Source organism: Osmerus mordax, chromosome 9 (assembly GCF_038355195.1).
Source record: "Osmerus mordax isolate fOsmMor3 chromosome 9, fOsmMor3.pri, whole genome shotgun sequence".
Lineage (NCBI taxonomy): Eukaryota > Metazoa > Chordata > Actinopteri > Osmeriformes > Osmeridae > Osmerus > Osmerus mordax.
In genome coordinates, this window is record NC_090058.1 from 10,437,015 (window position 1) to 10,452,991 (window position 15,977).

General features: G+C 49.8%; 1 protein-coding gene across 1 annotated transcript in view; it reads left to right on the top strand.

The window, feature by feature from the left end:
• The window catches only part of dph6 (diphthamine biosynthesis 6), a 51,627-nt gene that overhangs the window by 35,280 nt on the left and 370 nt on the right, over positions 1 to 15,977 (top strand). The window contains exons 10-12 of the mRNA XM_067243315.1: positions 5,271 to 5,516; positions 11,300 to 11,690; positions 15,866 to 15,972. Coding sequence (XP_067099416.1) covers positions 5,271 to 5,516; positions 11,300 to 11,690; positions 15,866 to 15,972 — 744 coding nt within the window. The remainder of the gene's footprint in view (positions 1 to 5,270; positions 5,517 to 11,299; positions 11,691 to 15,865; positions 15,973 to 15,977) is intronic.

Genomic DNA, 15,977 nt, shown 5'->3' on the forward strand with positions numbered 1-15,977 from the left:
CCTTCATTGTTTCTCAGGGTCTCGTCTTATAGCTGGGAGGTTGCTGTGTAAGAAGGAGTCTCTAATATACGCCTCTTTTTCTCTCTCTTTCTCTCTGTCTCTCTCTCTGTCTGTCTCTCTTTCTTGCTCCGTCTCCATCTTTTTCTCTGTATTCCTCTGTCTCTCTTTGTGCCTTTCGTACAGCTATTTATGTCGCCGTTTAAGTAACACTGATGTCATGTGACAGTTGAGCATGCAAGGGTTAGGCTCAAACCGGAGCACAAACAGGAAGAGAGCACAGCAACGGAGAGGAAAACAAGAGGGATGGAACCAACCCCCCCCCCCACACACACACACACACACACCAAAAAAAAAGAAAAATCTGGTCCTCGAGTGAGAAGACTAATACAGTTAAAGATGCAGGAGAAAGAGAGGGAGACGGAGAGACAAAGCAATGAAGGTTGCATCTCCAGCATTGTGTATTTAAGAAGACAAGGTGTCAGAGGAGACAGGGTTTCCTCAGGGCACAGCTCAACTTCAGTCCGTCTCCTATCGTCCCCACGCGGGGAGACGTGATCGGCTCCGAACGCCAACCAGGCCGCGATGGAATCACCGCACAACAGCCTGACAAACTGCCATCCACCGCACCAGGATTAAACACTTATCCCATATCAAATCCCTCCCTACAAAAAAACGGCTACAAATTATATATGCACTTAAATAATCTAAGTCAAACTTGATCCCCGTACTTTAAACCAAATGTAAACCTATTAAATATTCAACGGATGGGGGAGAAAAAGTATTTTGTTGCATGGTCGGTGGTTCCTTGGTATGACTGCAAAGTTTGGAATAGTGTGTTTTCATATTCAAACACTCGCTGTTTGAGATATGAATGTTTGGTGCTGTGAGGCTTGCTGTCAGTCAGTAGCCCCCCCTGCCTTCAGTCTCAGGTACTACACCACACAGCACCCATGTACTGACATTTGACATACTGTGGCTTGGACCCACTTGAAATGGTGCGTCAGCGTTTTGGAGATATCCAGCCAGGGTATTAGGAGCTTGTTTAAGGCTTTGTCCGGTCATTTAAAGTGTACTCATCAAGACATGCTACACACGCTGACGACAGTGGGGAAATTGACCATCAGTCCCATTGGTCAAAATTGCACATTAGGTCTCCAAGGTTGGACGGGACCATTAGCATGTCTGACTGCTGTGTTCCAACACACATCCCCGTGTCTTTAGAGAGAGAGACAGAGAGCCTGACTGCTGAACGACACCCAGCCTCACACTTAGCAGGATGGAAAGCTCAGAGGGTCAAAATAGGACAGTTATGTAGATCTGGCCTGGCCTGGAATGACATGGCATGGCTGCTTGTGCCTAGAGGGCCCTCCAACTAAAAGGAACAATTAGAGATGCTTCATACGGCTTGGTGGGCTAAGGGATGAGAAGAGGTGCAGCCAAGTGAATCTCGAGTGCATTTACATATGTGTTACTGTCTGGAGCTTGGAGAGAGTGGGGGGGGAGTGAGATGGAGAGAGGGGGGGGGGTATGGGGAGAGAGAGGGATGGAGAGAGAGAGAAAGAAGGAGAGAGAGAGGGAGATGGAGGGAGAGGGGGGGGGGTATGGGGAGAGAGAGGGATGGAGAGAGAGAGGGAGATGGAGGGAGCGAGCGAGCAAGCGAGGGAGGGAGAAAAAGAGTCCTTGGGCTGCCTGACCTTTTGACTCGTCATTGGGTTTATGAAAAATGATGGTGTTTAAAGCCATGAAATAAAGGTCGACAAAGCATGAAGCCAAAACAGGGCTTTAATTAATGCTAAGCAGGCAGCATGTGCGGCAGTCCCTTCCAACGCCGTCCTGATGGGAAGTTTGTGTGGCTTGAAGGGACAGTTTGGGGAATATGGTTTGATAGGGGTTTAGTGTCAAGTAAACTAATAGCTTTTATAACTGGAAGGTACAGCATTCAAGACCAAACTCTTTCAGAGACCAATGATGTGTCTTTTTGCTGGGACAGTAAACAATGACAAACGCACTTTGTTTAAACATTCAGTTTGTAGCATTCCCTTTTCTGGACGGCTTTTTTTCTGCATCTGCTGCAGTGGCACCTCGAGATATTTTCATGTTGGGGGACCTGGCGGGAGGCCGCGGGGGCACTGAAAATCTTGGGGTGGCACAGCAAAATCAATCAGACGATCCAGTAGATAACTCGGGAGAAGTGGCCAGTGGGGGATTGGATCAGTCTAGCAGCGATTGGATCAGGGTGGCCGTGGCCCCCCCTGGCCCTCCCTTGGCGGCGCAACTGATCTACTGACAATTAAACCAAATTTCTAGTTTCAAGTTTATTTGCCATTTGCAACTGTAGCACATAGTTACCTTGGAATGATTGGTCCTGTTCTTTCTACAGTTTATTAGTCTTGCCTAAGTCCCAAGTTGTGGTTTTAAGTGTTGTTTCCAAATGAATAAATCCTAATCCTATGTGAGCATTTGCTTTTAAACATTACGGATTTCCTTATAAACACTATTTATTTATTATTTATTTAAACAATATATATTTCAAACAATTTGTAAATGTTTGTGTATGCAGCTCCTATGTGTGATTCAGAGACGACAGCTTCCTTGTGAAATACCTTTTGACACATTGAAAAAAATAATATGGACAAAATGAGAACATTAAATGGCATCAGGCGTTCAGCCAGTCACAGCTACGTAAAGCAGTCAATATGTCCTTCCATCAACTCTACAGTAAAATCATAAATACAAGTTTAAGATTACGAGTTTCCTTTGTCTCTCCGGGGGCCGTTTAGACCCCCGGGGTTAGCGTTTGAACTCCAGCTTGTTACAGGAAGTTTAATGTGATGTGCGATTGTTTGACCCTCATGAATATTTAAGAGCCCCATCTCTCCGCTTATTAAAGATGCATGCGGCGTTGTGGTTGTTGATCACGTTTAGGACGCCCATGCAAATTGGTCTGTCTTGGATGTCAAGGCTCCCAATGAATAATGTACCCGTGTTGTATACGCCAAGACACACCATTGGCAGTCAATTAACAAGTTTGATTGGTGTGTGAAGTCATTCTTTTGAACTGTTAATTTTATGTAAATAGTATTCTCTCCTCTCCCCTGCATCCCCCAAATCGGTATAGTATGAAAAGACCCCCCGCACACGCAACGCCTCCCCCCCCACCACCACCTCCAGCCCCCTCCCTCACCTAGGGTAACCTGAGTGATAGGCCTTAATAATTGATCACCGCACACCTGCTTGGTGGCGGCTGGGGAGAGGGCTTTTTTAGCCCCACCAAATATCTCCCCCCCCCCTCCTTTTGATATTCAAATTAACAAACAGGGGCTAGCCATCCCTGCCCGGCTGTTGAAACCCAGAAGCCAGGACGGTTGGTGGTGGTGGTGGAGTTGTGGAGACAGGAGCCGCTGATTCATCAAAGCTGAACGAGTGAATCCAGCAGTGAGGCGTCCTACAGCAGGAAACCCAGATGATCATGGTGGCATCGCTGTCTGTCCTCCCTACCTAGCACGCTGGGCTGGGTTATTCTGACTTCCTCCAACACACTTTCTCCAATGCGCCAGAAGTTCAATCACAACATAAAGGCGATCTGTGATTTCCTGTAGGCGGTGTAGAAACAATGAACGGTTAATATTACACCCGGTATGTATATTACAACATTTGATGTCCTTGATTATCTGCGGCGCTTACTAAATGAACATTGTATGTCCCTTTGGATAAAAGCCTCCACCAAATGTCCAAATGTATGAAGACCTTGTATGTAAGAACTCTATGGGCTTAAGATGTGTGGGTGACCGGAGATCTAGCCTCACTTTCCCTCCGAGTGAGCGAAGGGACACTGTGGAGATATGGGAAAAGGAGGGGGGACGGGTAGAGGGTGAGAAGGGAGGAGAGAGGAGGGGTGTTAAGCCTCTGCTAATACCACCGGTCCACCCCTAACCCTACTAATCTGACAGAGCAACATGATACCCACGCACAGGCCCTATGCTAATGGATTAAGCACCTTGTTTCACACCATGTACCCATTGATTTTGGCCCTTCCTGATCCCCCTGGAGGTCAGCGCCCAATCAGACCCCAGGGTCTGTGCTTAGCCCACCAATTACCTGCCTGTCACCACAGGCTGTTTACACTAACCAGGAAGTAAGCTAAGCTCGACCCATAGGGCCCCAGCGCTGGACCAGGGGGCCGGGCTGGTGGGTTGCCAGGGTGTCTCTGTGGACCAGATCCCCCTCAGAACAGCCTCAGCTCAGGCCTCTGGGTCTCTAGCCAGGCCTCAGAACATCCTCTTGCATTAATCACATGGATTTTTCTCCATAGCTAAATTATTGAGTTGAGGGAACTTGCTCTAACTGAGGCGTTTAACGGGAGATCTCAGCTAATTATCGCATGGCTAATTGCGCTCATGAATAAGGTGCACACACACTGCTCTAGATGTACGCTTGCCCCCACACACATACAAACTCAATCACCTGCTTACCTTAACACTGTGAAATGTGTATTATTGGTGATAGGATATGGTAAAATGAAATTAAGATTTAAAAAAGACTGAACTTGTTAATTGATGCAGTGCTATTCAAACATCGTAATTTGATAATTGATGCTAATTTGATAGTTGCACCTCCTTGACAGAACAGGGCTCTTTTGACAGGACTCAGAAAGGCTTTAGCTAACTTACTTTTATGAAGTGAGCCACACCTTTACTAAATCGTTTTACGTGTTTGACAATCCCTCAAGTTGCTCTGGAAAACCAGAAAGAAAGAAAAAATCTCTACGTTGACAAAGATTTTTGTTGTTGTGGGTGTGGGATGTGTTTGAGCGTATGTTGTTGAAATCAAATAAATAATTTGGGCCTCGCGTTCAATCAAGCAGCACAACATCTTCACTGGGCGTTTGTGGGTTGGAGAGAATGGCTGCATTCATCATGTGTGACATCTCTCCAGAGCTGAGGCTGTGCTACCCTGGCAGTAACCAGGTCTGTGGGAGTGTGTAATTGAGTTTCAAACAACAAATTGATTTAAGGAGAGATTTATTCTCTAAATCCATGTGAATGTGTGTGTGTGTGTGTATGTGTTAGATTGTGTACATCAAGCAGTTTCAGCTGTAAAATAGCTTGTCCACTACCAACATGTGTAAAAAAAATACTTTTGATATCTACAGTAGACATCTGGAAAGTGAATCAAGCTAGAACACAACCAGCCCCTCGTAGCCATGTTCTTATCTGTTCTCCGGGGATCTGTTCTCTAGCCTTATACAACTGTGTCGTGTTCCACTCCAGGTGGACGAGGCTGTGTTCTGTGCCGGCCAGATCGCCCTGGTCCCCTGCTCCATGCAGCTGGTGAAGGCCGGCGTCGGGCCCCAGGCCCGGCTCTCCTTCAGCCACGTGGAGAAGGTTCTGGAAGCGGTGGTGAGCGACCTGACGCTGGCCCACGTCCTCCAGGCCCACTGCTACGCCACGCGGAGCCGGGACGTCGCCGCCATCAGGGAGGTCTGGGAGAGCAAGCTGAGGACAGCAGCAGGCCACGTAAGACGGCTCTCCACACCAAAACAAACAAAGTGATGCAAAGCTGTTCAAGTCGTTGTATAGATGTGGTTTTTTGGGAGGGGGCTAGAAAACAGTACAAGCCAAGCAGGGACATAAAAGCAGGAAGCGATGTTCCGTGCGGAGCTCGCAGAAAGACAACAGAATACACTACGCGTGCTCGCTAGCATCCACTTGGAATGAGGTGGAGAAAGTTGATAGAGTATTCAAGCTTGTCAGAGACATCTATCAGAATTTTCATGCGCTTTAAAGCAGAATTTCAATATGAGCCAAAGTTCCTCGCCCGGGCCCCCCTCCTCAGAGACCAGGGGCCGCTGTGGCTGATATTTACCAGTGAGCCCGCTCATGAAAACTTGATGATTTGGGAGACGCGGGTGTCTTTGATAATACCAAGCTTGGCACAGAAGCAGATGTCTTCCTTAGAGCCCCCCCCCCACCCTCCATAATCCTTTATCCCCCCCTTCTCTTTTGGAGCTCCACTCAACTCTCAGAGCAGCTTATCCCCTCCCCCCTTCTCCTCCACCCCACCACTTCACCATCACCACCTCCCATCCTGATATCCCTCACTACCCATCCCTCCCCTGCTCCTTCTGGCTAATAAGGGCACCAGGCTCCCCAGCCGGCCCGGCCCCTCCTGCTCTAATCTGCCCAGCCAGGGGACCAGGGGCCTGGGGAGACAGGGTGGAAAGGAGCCCCTCCTCCAACATGTGGATCCTGCCGGGGGTGGTGGGAAGCTCAGTCTTGGGACCGTTCCCCACATCTCTTCCCAGACTGAGATGTTAGACTGGGGGGGGGGGGGGGAGGATCTCAGCAGAAGTGAGAATATCTGTCGCAAACCATTTACTACAAACTCACTAGAAAGTTCTTAAAGATGGAGAGCATAGAGCTGACAGGGCAGAGTTGAGGGTTAGGTCCTGGATGGACCAGATCGCCCTGAGGAGAGGGTTTCACAGAGTGGACCAGGCTTCAACCGGAGACAGCATGACAAAGACTTTATTCTCTCCACTGACTGGTCTCTGGCCACCCACAATGACTGTGAGTGACACGAACCCTCATTCTAATTAGGGCCTTCAAAAGCGCTGGCTAACTAAGGAGAGGAACTCTGGGAGATGGAGTTGGCTTGCGGGTTTCCTAGGCTAGAAGTGACTCCAAAATAGTCATGGTAGTCCATCTGTTCCGACTGTTAAATACATGTCAAAGACAGGTCGGAAGCCTCTCCAGTGTACTCTAGACTGGCACCTTGAGGTTGGCACAGGCGGGTAGATCCCCTCTCTGCCTGGCACCCACGTGAACCCCTCTTCAGATTGACAGCTGAGTGTGTCTCACTCATAAACAGCCCAGCCGCCCCGCCTGGTGTCTCGGCCTCTAGGGGGCCAGTGCTAGAGGTCTTCCAATCCTGTCCTCCCAACCTCTCTCCCCCTCTCCCTCTGTCAGAGAGACCCCCCGCTGGATGGGAGTTCCTGACACCCCTTTCCTTAACCCCCCCGCCCCCCTCCTCTTGCACCCCCTATCCCCCCTCTCTCGCTTCTCTCGCTCTCTCCCTCACCGCAGATGGAGGGAGGAGTAGAAGCTATGGGAAGGAGGGATGAGGAGATCCGAGAGAGAGAGAGAGAGAGAGAGAGACAGAGAGAGAGGGAGGGCGGGGGGCCCCTCCGTTTCATCCAGGCCCGGTGAAACCCTCCATCCCTGGGGTGGGGATTACACAAAGCGCCGCTGCTCATTTGAAGTGATTGTAATGAGAATATTTAACTCGGGTCAAACACCGATAACACGGCTCCCACAGAGAGAGGGGAATAACTTACCCTCTCGGCTCACATCCGCCTGAGAAAGTGCAGTATTGCAAAACCTCCTGGGCTGGGCTTTCCCTTGTTGCTGTGCTTCACTGTAGACTTTTCAAAACTGCTTTCCACCTTGAACTGGTAGTAAGAATGTTTCTATGCACAACGTCTATGCACTCTTAACAAGTGTTTTTGATGTGAAGAGTGAAGAGCTACAATAACATCCTGCGTAACGACACCTCTTTGATTTTGTACTGATTTACGCAGTGAGCATGGTGATAAAAGGTCAATTTACAGAAATAACATATTGGCCTGTGCAATAAGCTTGGAACTAATAGCTCTTCAATGACGGCACAGAAGAAGCTGTTCTGGGCTCAACAACTTTTACTGACAGGCGGGAGACCTTTTACTCAACTAAGCTAAACTAACACTTCGCTACATATTATGTCGTGAATAAGGGGTCTTAACATGTGTCCCGGCTTCGGGCTAAAACGCAGTTGTGACGAGGTGTGTGTACACAAGGCTGCTGAAGCGTGTATGTGTTTCAAGGAGAGGAACACCGGCGAGGTGCGACGTGTGTGTGTGTGCGACGCGCGCGGAAAGACGTGTGTGATGCGCCTCCGCCGGGTTGTTGTTGTGCGTTGATCATTTCTCTAATCAGGTGGACGGGGAAACTGGCGGGGTTAATTGGGAGCACAGCGAAGATGCCAGGTGTGAAATCGTATTTACGATGCATGGAGCCGTGAGGTCAATCAGTGCGTGTCTGCCTGTGTGCCTGTGTGTGTGCGTGTGTGTGTGTGTGTGTGTGTGTGTGTGTGATGATGTACGGGGAGGTGTTCATGTGATAAGTCGATAATTGTTCAAGCGAGGCGTCTCTCTGTAGAAATGAAAGGCCAGGAAAGCATGTCAACTTCTAATGTGTAGTTGCGAGTATGTGATTTTCTTCCAATAACAATTGTTAACTTGTTATCTTTATAGCACAATCCTCACAATCCTGCTATTAATGAAAATACCTGAGGAACAAAGATGTTTATTGAAGTACATTTCAGTGATGTGTTATATGCCCTTATGTAAAGTACAGTGTAGTCGGTACTCTCAATGAAGTACTCTTTGCTCAGTTCTTTAATATAGTTAATATGAGTGCTCGCTTTGCACTGTTTATGTGGCTATATGTCCCGTGGTGAATATTCTCTGGCCCCTCAACCCCTTCCTGCCCTGCCCCTGTGGAGGCAGGAATACGCACCACTGCAAATACTCCGTGACTGCAGTTTACACACCTGGCCTGAGCCTCTGGTGGAGGGAGAGAGGGAGGGAGGGAGAGAGGAAGGGGCGGCAGAGAGAGAGAGAGAGAGAGAGAGAGAGAGAGAAGAGAGAGAGAGAGAGAGAGAGAGAGAGAGATATAACGGGGGACTGGCGGTCCTCAGTGCAGCGCGCTAAAGGCTCCCCGCTGGGCAGGAAATGTAGGGGAACTGGCTAAGCGGGCCGGCCCCATCAGCTCCCTGCTGCTCGCCGCCTTTTACACCACTTCCTTATTACCGTGTTTACCGGTCGCCTTTCACGCCTCGCGCCCGGGCACGCCGGCCCCCACGCGCCACACGTGTGCGAGACCAGGCTGGGGGGAGCGGGGAAAGAAAAACAAACGTGGAGCAGGGGAGGGGCTCACATCCCTCTCAGGGTAGCTGCAGAGCTCAGCTCCAACCTCAGCTCTTATGGAGAAAGAGAGCTCTGGGTTGGCCGTACAGGGACATACATGGGCTGGGCTGGGCTAAAGTAAAACTATGGATTCCAGTAAGTAGCACCTGTCTGCATAGATACCCGCCCCCTCCCTCTCCATCTCTCACTTTCAAACTCCCCCTCTATGCAAGCACTCAGCTCCACCATATATTTGTCACCTCTTTATTTTATTGGGTGAATCCAATGAAGGGCCTGGAGGGTATGACGGTTTGAGTGCTGTCAGTGTCTAACTGCAGGCAGAGAGACAGGCAGAACAGAGAGACAGTCAGAGCAGAGAGACAGGTAGACCAGGGAGAAACAGGTAGACTAGAGAGACAGAGGCAAAAAGAGAGACAGAGAGAAAGAGGGAGAGAGACAGGCAGAGAGACAGACAGGTGGACAGACCGGCAGAGAGACAGACAGGTGGACAGACCGGCAGAGAGACAGACAGGTGGACAGACCGGCAGAGAGACAGACAGGTGGACAGACCGGCAGAGAGACAGACAGGTGGACAGACCGGCAGAGAGACAGACAGGTGGACAGACCGACAGAGAGACAGACAGGTGGACAGACAGGCAGAGAGACAGACAGGTGGACAGACCGGCAGAGAGACAGACAGGTGGACAGACAGGCAGAGAGACAGTCCCGGGACTCAGTCTAAAGCCATTCATGTCTACACACTCAAACAATGTACTTAATGCTTAACTTGTTGGCATTAAGTCAAAAAGTTGGCTTCGCTTGCTTAGACAGTTTGAGGACATGTTGTCAAATTGGCCATCCCCCCGACCACAGTACGGCACAGCAAGGCACCATAGGACTCTAGCCCAGCTGAATGGCCTTTAAGCCTGGTTGAGCATACCCCCCACCCCCAGGCCCACACCTCACTCTCAGGGCAGTGAGTATTGACCACTATAGGACCCCTCTGCTCCCACCCCCTCCAGGAGAACAGCCATTGGGCGCTAAGTGCTAATTTAGCATTTATCAAAGCAGAGGCCGCATATGTATCCTGTCACTCCACCTCACCCCTCTTAACAGGTCGCAGTGTCCACTCCCAGATCGACCCCCTCTCCTTCTCTTGTTGTCGCTGATGTGGTGGTGGTTGTTGTCGGTATTTATCGCAAGATGGACGCTGCGCAATCAGCGAGTGAAGACATCTTCACCACCACCATTCCTCTCTATCTTTCTTTCTTTTCATTCCGTCTGTCCATCCACTGTGGGCTGTTGATACACAATTATGCCCCGGCTAAAGTTTAATCTGAAGGTAAGTGCTGCGTGGGTGTAGCCTGCGGAACCGGGGTCACGGAGGGAACGCCTGTCGAAAGGGACAAAGAAGGTGCCGCCGCCATTGCTCCCGTCAATTGTTTCTTCAGTTTTTTTCCGTTTTTTCTTTAGTTTTCTTTTTTTGTGTGAGTGAATTTCAAAATAAAGTGTATGTAACCTGTTATTATTCTGCACTTACGAAGTGGGGTGTAAGTGGATGAAAATTGATCCTGGGAATTGAAAAGGAGGTTAAGTGTTTTTGCCCTATCGACTCCAGGCGAAACGACGGCTGGGTAAAATGCTCATTTCTCCCCCATTAGAAGATGAAGCCACAGCCAAGTATTATTGGAAGGGCTACGTTGTAGCCATGGCTAGCCAGTCAGCCAGCCAACCAGCCAGCCAGCCACAAGACAGCTGATGTCCATTAATGGACAATGATCCAGAAAGCAGAAAAACTATTTTTACTCTGTAAGATTTAATAATTTAGAGCCATTACTGTGTTTTTCTGTTACATGTGTGTCTTGGTTTTGAAATGGTGTGAAATTGCCTCAGCGTGTTTGGAACATTCTTCTCTGAAACGTTCAAATGGCCTCTGTCTGTAAAGGAGGCTGTCATATTAGCTGATAGACCTGAAAGCACATTTCACTGCATTTGTTTTGTTTTGTTTATGGTTGCCGTAAAGCCTCTGCATTCTTGTCAAATGTGATTGTTAGCAACCTATCATTACATCAAGACACACCTCGCCACCTCAGAACTTAATTGATACCCTGTCAGTCATGTTGAAGATAAAAGCTCTTTTGTCTGAGGATGGATGTACAACCTATATATCTGTACTGTCTATCAGGAAATTGCTTTACAACGTTGTATAGCCTCCTTTTCTCCCAAGGTCAGAGAGAAAGGCAGGAGACACTGCAGGAGGTCCTATCTAAAGCCTACATACAGCTTCAATGCTTGCCACTACAATTCCCAAAATGTACTAGTTCTAATCTAAATGCCACCTGGATGTATTTACAGGAGGAGCTATCCGGGGAGCCAGAGGTCCAACGTGCACCTTTAGTGGTCGCCGTGGTGCCCGCCTTGCCAAGGGGCGCAGCCGTCGAGCTCCACGTCACCGCCGTCCTCGACACCCTCGAGGAACGGACTTCCTGTCACATGACCACGGAGTTGGCATGTGGTTCCATAGAGTGCTGGGGCCTGGTGTCCAGCACCAGCCTGTGTGCCACCCTCTCCCTGGCCCTGTCGGTGCCCAGCGCAGCGCCCGCGCCCGCAGACACGGAAGAGATTCTCCGGGCACTGTGTGCCACCTTCCAGAGGGCCACGCAGAAGATGGCCGCTGGGCTAACTCCGCTGTGTGCCAGGGTGTTCTACAAGTGCGCCCACTCCCTGGCTGGACGCCTGGTCGCAGGTAACTATCACTCACGCCATCTTCCATCGCCTCTTTAACGCAAGTCCACTGTGGCGTCGGTGAAGTCGCTGACGAGCAGACGCCACCAGAGGAACGTCGGCCATCTTCCTCTGCGTTTAATTATAGTTCTCTATTGTACTGTGCAGCTCTGTCGCTGACAGCATCTTTTGTCATCATTATATTTTTATACGCCACCACCAGCTTATTCTCACAGGATTCTGGGTAGCCTCATAAAGACGAATGTGGAATGGTGTTTATTATTATTTTTGTCCCTGAGAGCGCTTCTCTCTCCGTCTCCAGCAAAAGGCCGACCAGAACATTCATCATGCGGTCTCGCTTGTCAGGTCTTTGCCGAAGCAATCAATTAGCAGTGTTGAATCCACGCCAGACCCGGTCCTTTCACTGTCACTTTTAGCTTCTGCATAACTCGTGTTTACGGGGGGGGGGGGGGGGGGGGGGGGGGGGGGGGGGGTGGGGGGGGGGGGGGGGGGGGGGGGGGGGGATATTGAAAGGACGAGGGCCTACGGACAGGAATAATAACCGTCTATTTATAATACATGTGTTTGTACGTCTGAACACAAACTGTCCTTCTTTGTTTTTGTCTCTTTAATTATACAATCCTAATCCAGACTGTGTAGTTGGCTTTGCACAAGCTTCTCATGGGAGATGAAGACTTCACGCTTCACACCAGTCTGGTCTGGAGCACACACTACTTTAGAAATGGTTGTCCTTCATTAACATTTGATGTATGCAGTCCCAGCTTATTCTACAATGCAATGTGGCTGTGGAAGTTTCTTCTTCAGACAGACTTGAACAAGAAGAAGTTATTTGTGACAAACGTATTTGTGAACTAATACAATTACTGTTGGTAAAAAAACAACATACCCGACAGTTGTACAGGAACGTTGTGCTCTATGGCGTACTAAGCCATGAGATGGAAATAGCAGGGCCTACGGGACAAACAGTAGCAATGTTTTATTCTAATGAACCTATATATCTGTTTATATTTTCCGAATCGCATCATCCTAAAGTGTGCTATTAGATCAGTGAGCATAGGAATAGTGGTTTATGTCTGTTCCAAATCCAGACATCTCTACAATGTGTGTGTGTTTGTGTGTGTGTGCATGCATGTGTTTTACCCCCAAAGACAGTTATTGACTCATCGTTGAACTGGAATCTGTTACCTTTCCCTGGCACGCACCCCCACCCCCTCCCTTCCCCTCCCCCGTCTGCCCTGGGAGCAGCTCCCCCCCCCACCCCCCGGCCCTGTTCATGGGTCACAGCTCACGATCCCCGGGTGATGAGGCCCCTAAAAGTCAGAGCAGGAAAAGTAGCACCCCTGGCACTAGGCGTCACAGCACGCGCAACTGCCACCACCCCGGCCCATGCCCCGGCCTCGGCCCCGGCCTCGGCCCCAGCCTCAGCCCGGACCCCACGCTAAATGTGACTGCACACTTCCCCCCGAATCACTGGCGCTAGGATTCACGGCTGACAGACAAGGCATATGCTGCGGATGAAACCTTTAAAGATGTTGTCTCGTCGCATTAGCCATGCCAGAGAGGGTCAGGGATGCGGCCTACTGTACCTCACTTTCCAACCAAGTGAGTGAATTTGATTAAAAGAGTCAACAAGCTGCAGTCCTACACAGGACTGCAGCTTGTAGTAACAGCTCGGAGACTGTAATGGTAACACATAAAGGGGTAGTTCACTCAAAGAATAGTAGTATTATTGTTAAAGGAAACCATGTTGGTGTGTATTTTGGCTGAACTACCAAGCTCAGAGCGGTAGTCAGTGTACCCTGGCAGGACATACCCCCACCCCTCATCTCACCAGGAACCAAGGCGCTCCGCTGCCACCAAGGCCTCTCTGCCCTTATAGTTCAATTGCCTCTGCCGAAATGAGCAATTTTCATGAGCCGATGCCCCCTAATTACCCCCTCGTTTACCGGTTAATTTGAAGCGGTTTGGAAGTCAGTGTAGCACAACTAAAAACCACCATCTTCGGGCTCACGCCCCTGCAAGCCCAGCAGGCACTCAGCAGGGCCGCTCAAACGGCCTCCCTCTGGTCTCTCTCCCTTTTGTCTCCCTCTCTGTCACCCTCTCTCCCTCGGTCTGTCTCCCTTTCTCCTGTCCCTCTCCCTTGTGTATACACTGTACTTATTGATGTACGAACACAAATCCTCATGCAAATCCAAGGGCTTTCACGGCATGTATAATGGACCAGCTTAGCTTCAGAAGATGTGGGTATGGAACACTGGGCTCTGCCTCTCTCACTGGGCTGGCTGATTGACTGGCTGGCTGGTTGGCTGGTACCCCTAGCTGGGTGGTTTAGTTACATCCCATTGCTAATGTGATTGCTTTTAGGATCTTAATGGCCCCCATGGAACGGTGATGAAGCCACGGGTAGCCACAGTAGGGGGGCTGGGGGACAAGAGCACCAGGGGAAGGGGTAGGGGAAGGGGTAGGGGTATGTGTTGTATTCGTAAGGCTTTGGCAGACACGCATAAAAGCACATATACCCAGCAACGCTTTGACGAAAAAATACAAAAAAACACACTCTTCAAATATGGTCAGTCATTATAACCTTCAGCCCTCTCGTCATTGCTCACACACGCACACACACACGCAGTCCTGCCTGTGTGAGCTCAGAGACCAAAGCGTCCTAACATGAAACAGGATGTGTCGGAGATGAAGGCCGTGTTTCGTCTCTGCTAATATTCCTGTTTCCCTCGTCTGTGATCTCGCCGCTCGTCTCTGCTGTCTGCTGGGCCTCTCTGGAGGACCCCGCGTCCCAGGGTGCACCTCACGCCTCACATCCAGCAGAACACACACGTGCTCGGTGCTCTTAGTACTCAGGGATTTTTTTTTTAAGTAGGGCCGCTGTGTTTGGTTGGGGCGTTTTGACGCCATGGCGCATTATTAGCTAATGAGCTCATGTTCTTTTGTGCGTGCATTTAGCCCTCTGTGAGGAGCTGTGATGAAAGAGGATGAGGCTGATTAAATGGCACTGAGCAGAGCTTGTAACCTTCCTGTCCTCATCTCTCTCCACAAGTTCACTTTGGTGTAACAAACTTAGCGTTAGCAACACGGCTAGCTGGAACTCGTCATTGACACCAGCTCACTAAGTACTTACTGTACAGTACATGCATCTCCATTCAACTGCTCGTTGTTTTGGCTGCCGGCTCAGTGTGAATGGGGGCCGTAGGTTTTGATTGACAGGTGTGACACCCTGTGTATCATATTGTCCAGCAGAGAGCCTTGATATGCACCAGAGTATCTGATTCCTTGTGACCACACCCTTGTCAGAGTCAACATGCGCTCAAGCACGGCCAGACAGCCAAGCGTCATGAACACTTGTGACCAATTAGAGAGAGGCATGGAAAGGGGTGCAAGGCGGGGGCGGGGGTGGGGGGTGGTCAGGTCTCCCAGTGGACCCCGCTAAACAGACAAACTGTCATCAAGGCTGTCCTCACACACACCCAGTGAATTCTCACATGTCCAGTAACTGTCGGGTGACTGCCATCTCCCTCAACACTCAAGACCACACTCACACACACAGGCATGCACATACACACACACACACATACATGCACACACACACACGGACCAGTCAGAATCTCCAGTGAAGCTTAGCGAGTCAGTCCCAACACAGCCTCCTGACAACTCAACACAACAGGGGGGCAGGATTCATTCCACGAGAGCCTACCAACAAGCTGCTCGTTTGGCCAAAAGGGCAAGAGGGGATAACCCACCCCTCTCTAAGTGTGTGTGTGTGGTTGTGTGTGTGTGTGTGTGTGCGTGTGTGTGTGTGCGTGTGTGTGTGTGTGTGTGTGTGTGGTAGGGGTTCAGTAGCTTATATGTTCAACCCTTGCTGGCCATATGTCCTGCACTGCAGGGGTTTGAATGGGAAGCTACAATCTGGCCAGGGTTTAGGAATGTCAATACTTTGTGAATAGGCCTGTGTTCCCTGGTCGAAGGGTTAAGTGCTGCTTCTGTCCAAGGCAGGCCCGAGCCACGGCCATGTTGGGGTATTATCGTCATGTCAACTAAAGTAACTTTGGAATTTGGGATCAAATGTCATTTTTTTCTGTTTATCCCTTTCTGTCTATTTCTCCCTCTTTATTTGTTTCCTTTATCTTTCTTCTTCCTCTCTCTCTTTCTGATTCTCTCTCTCAGGCCTGGAGGAATGTTTGAGGATGACCCTAGATCAGTCCAGTCCAGCTGTAGTGCTGGTTCCAGTTCTGGACCTGCCCGACTCCCTGATCCTCCACCTGTCCTGCTGGGCTCA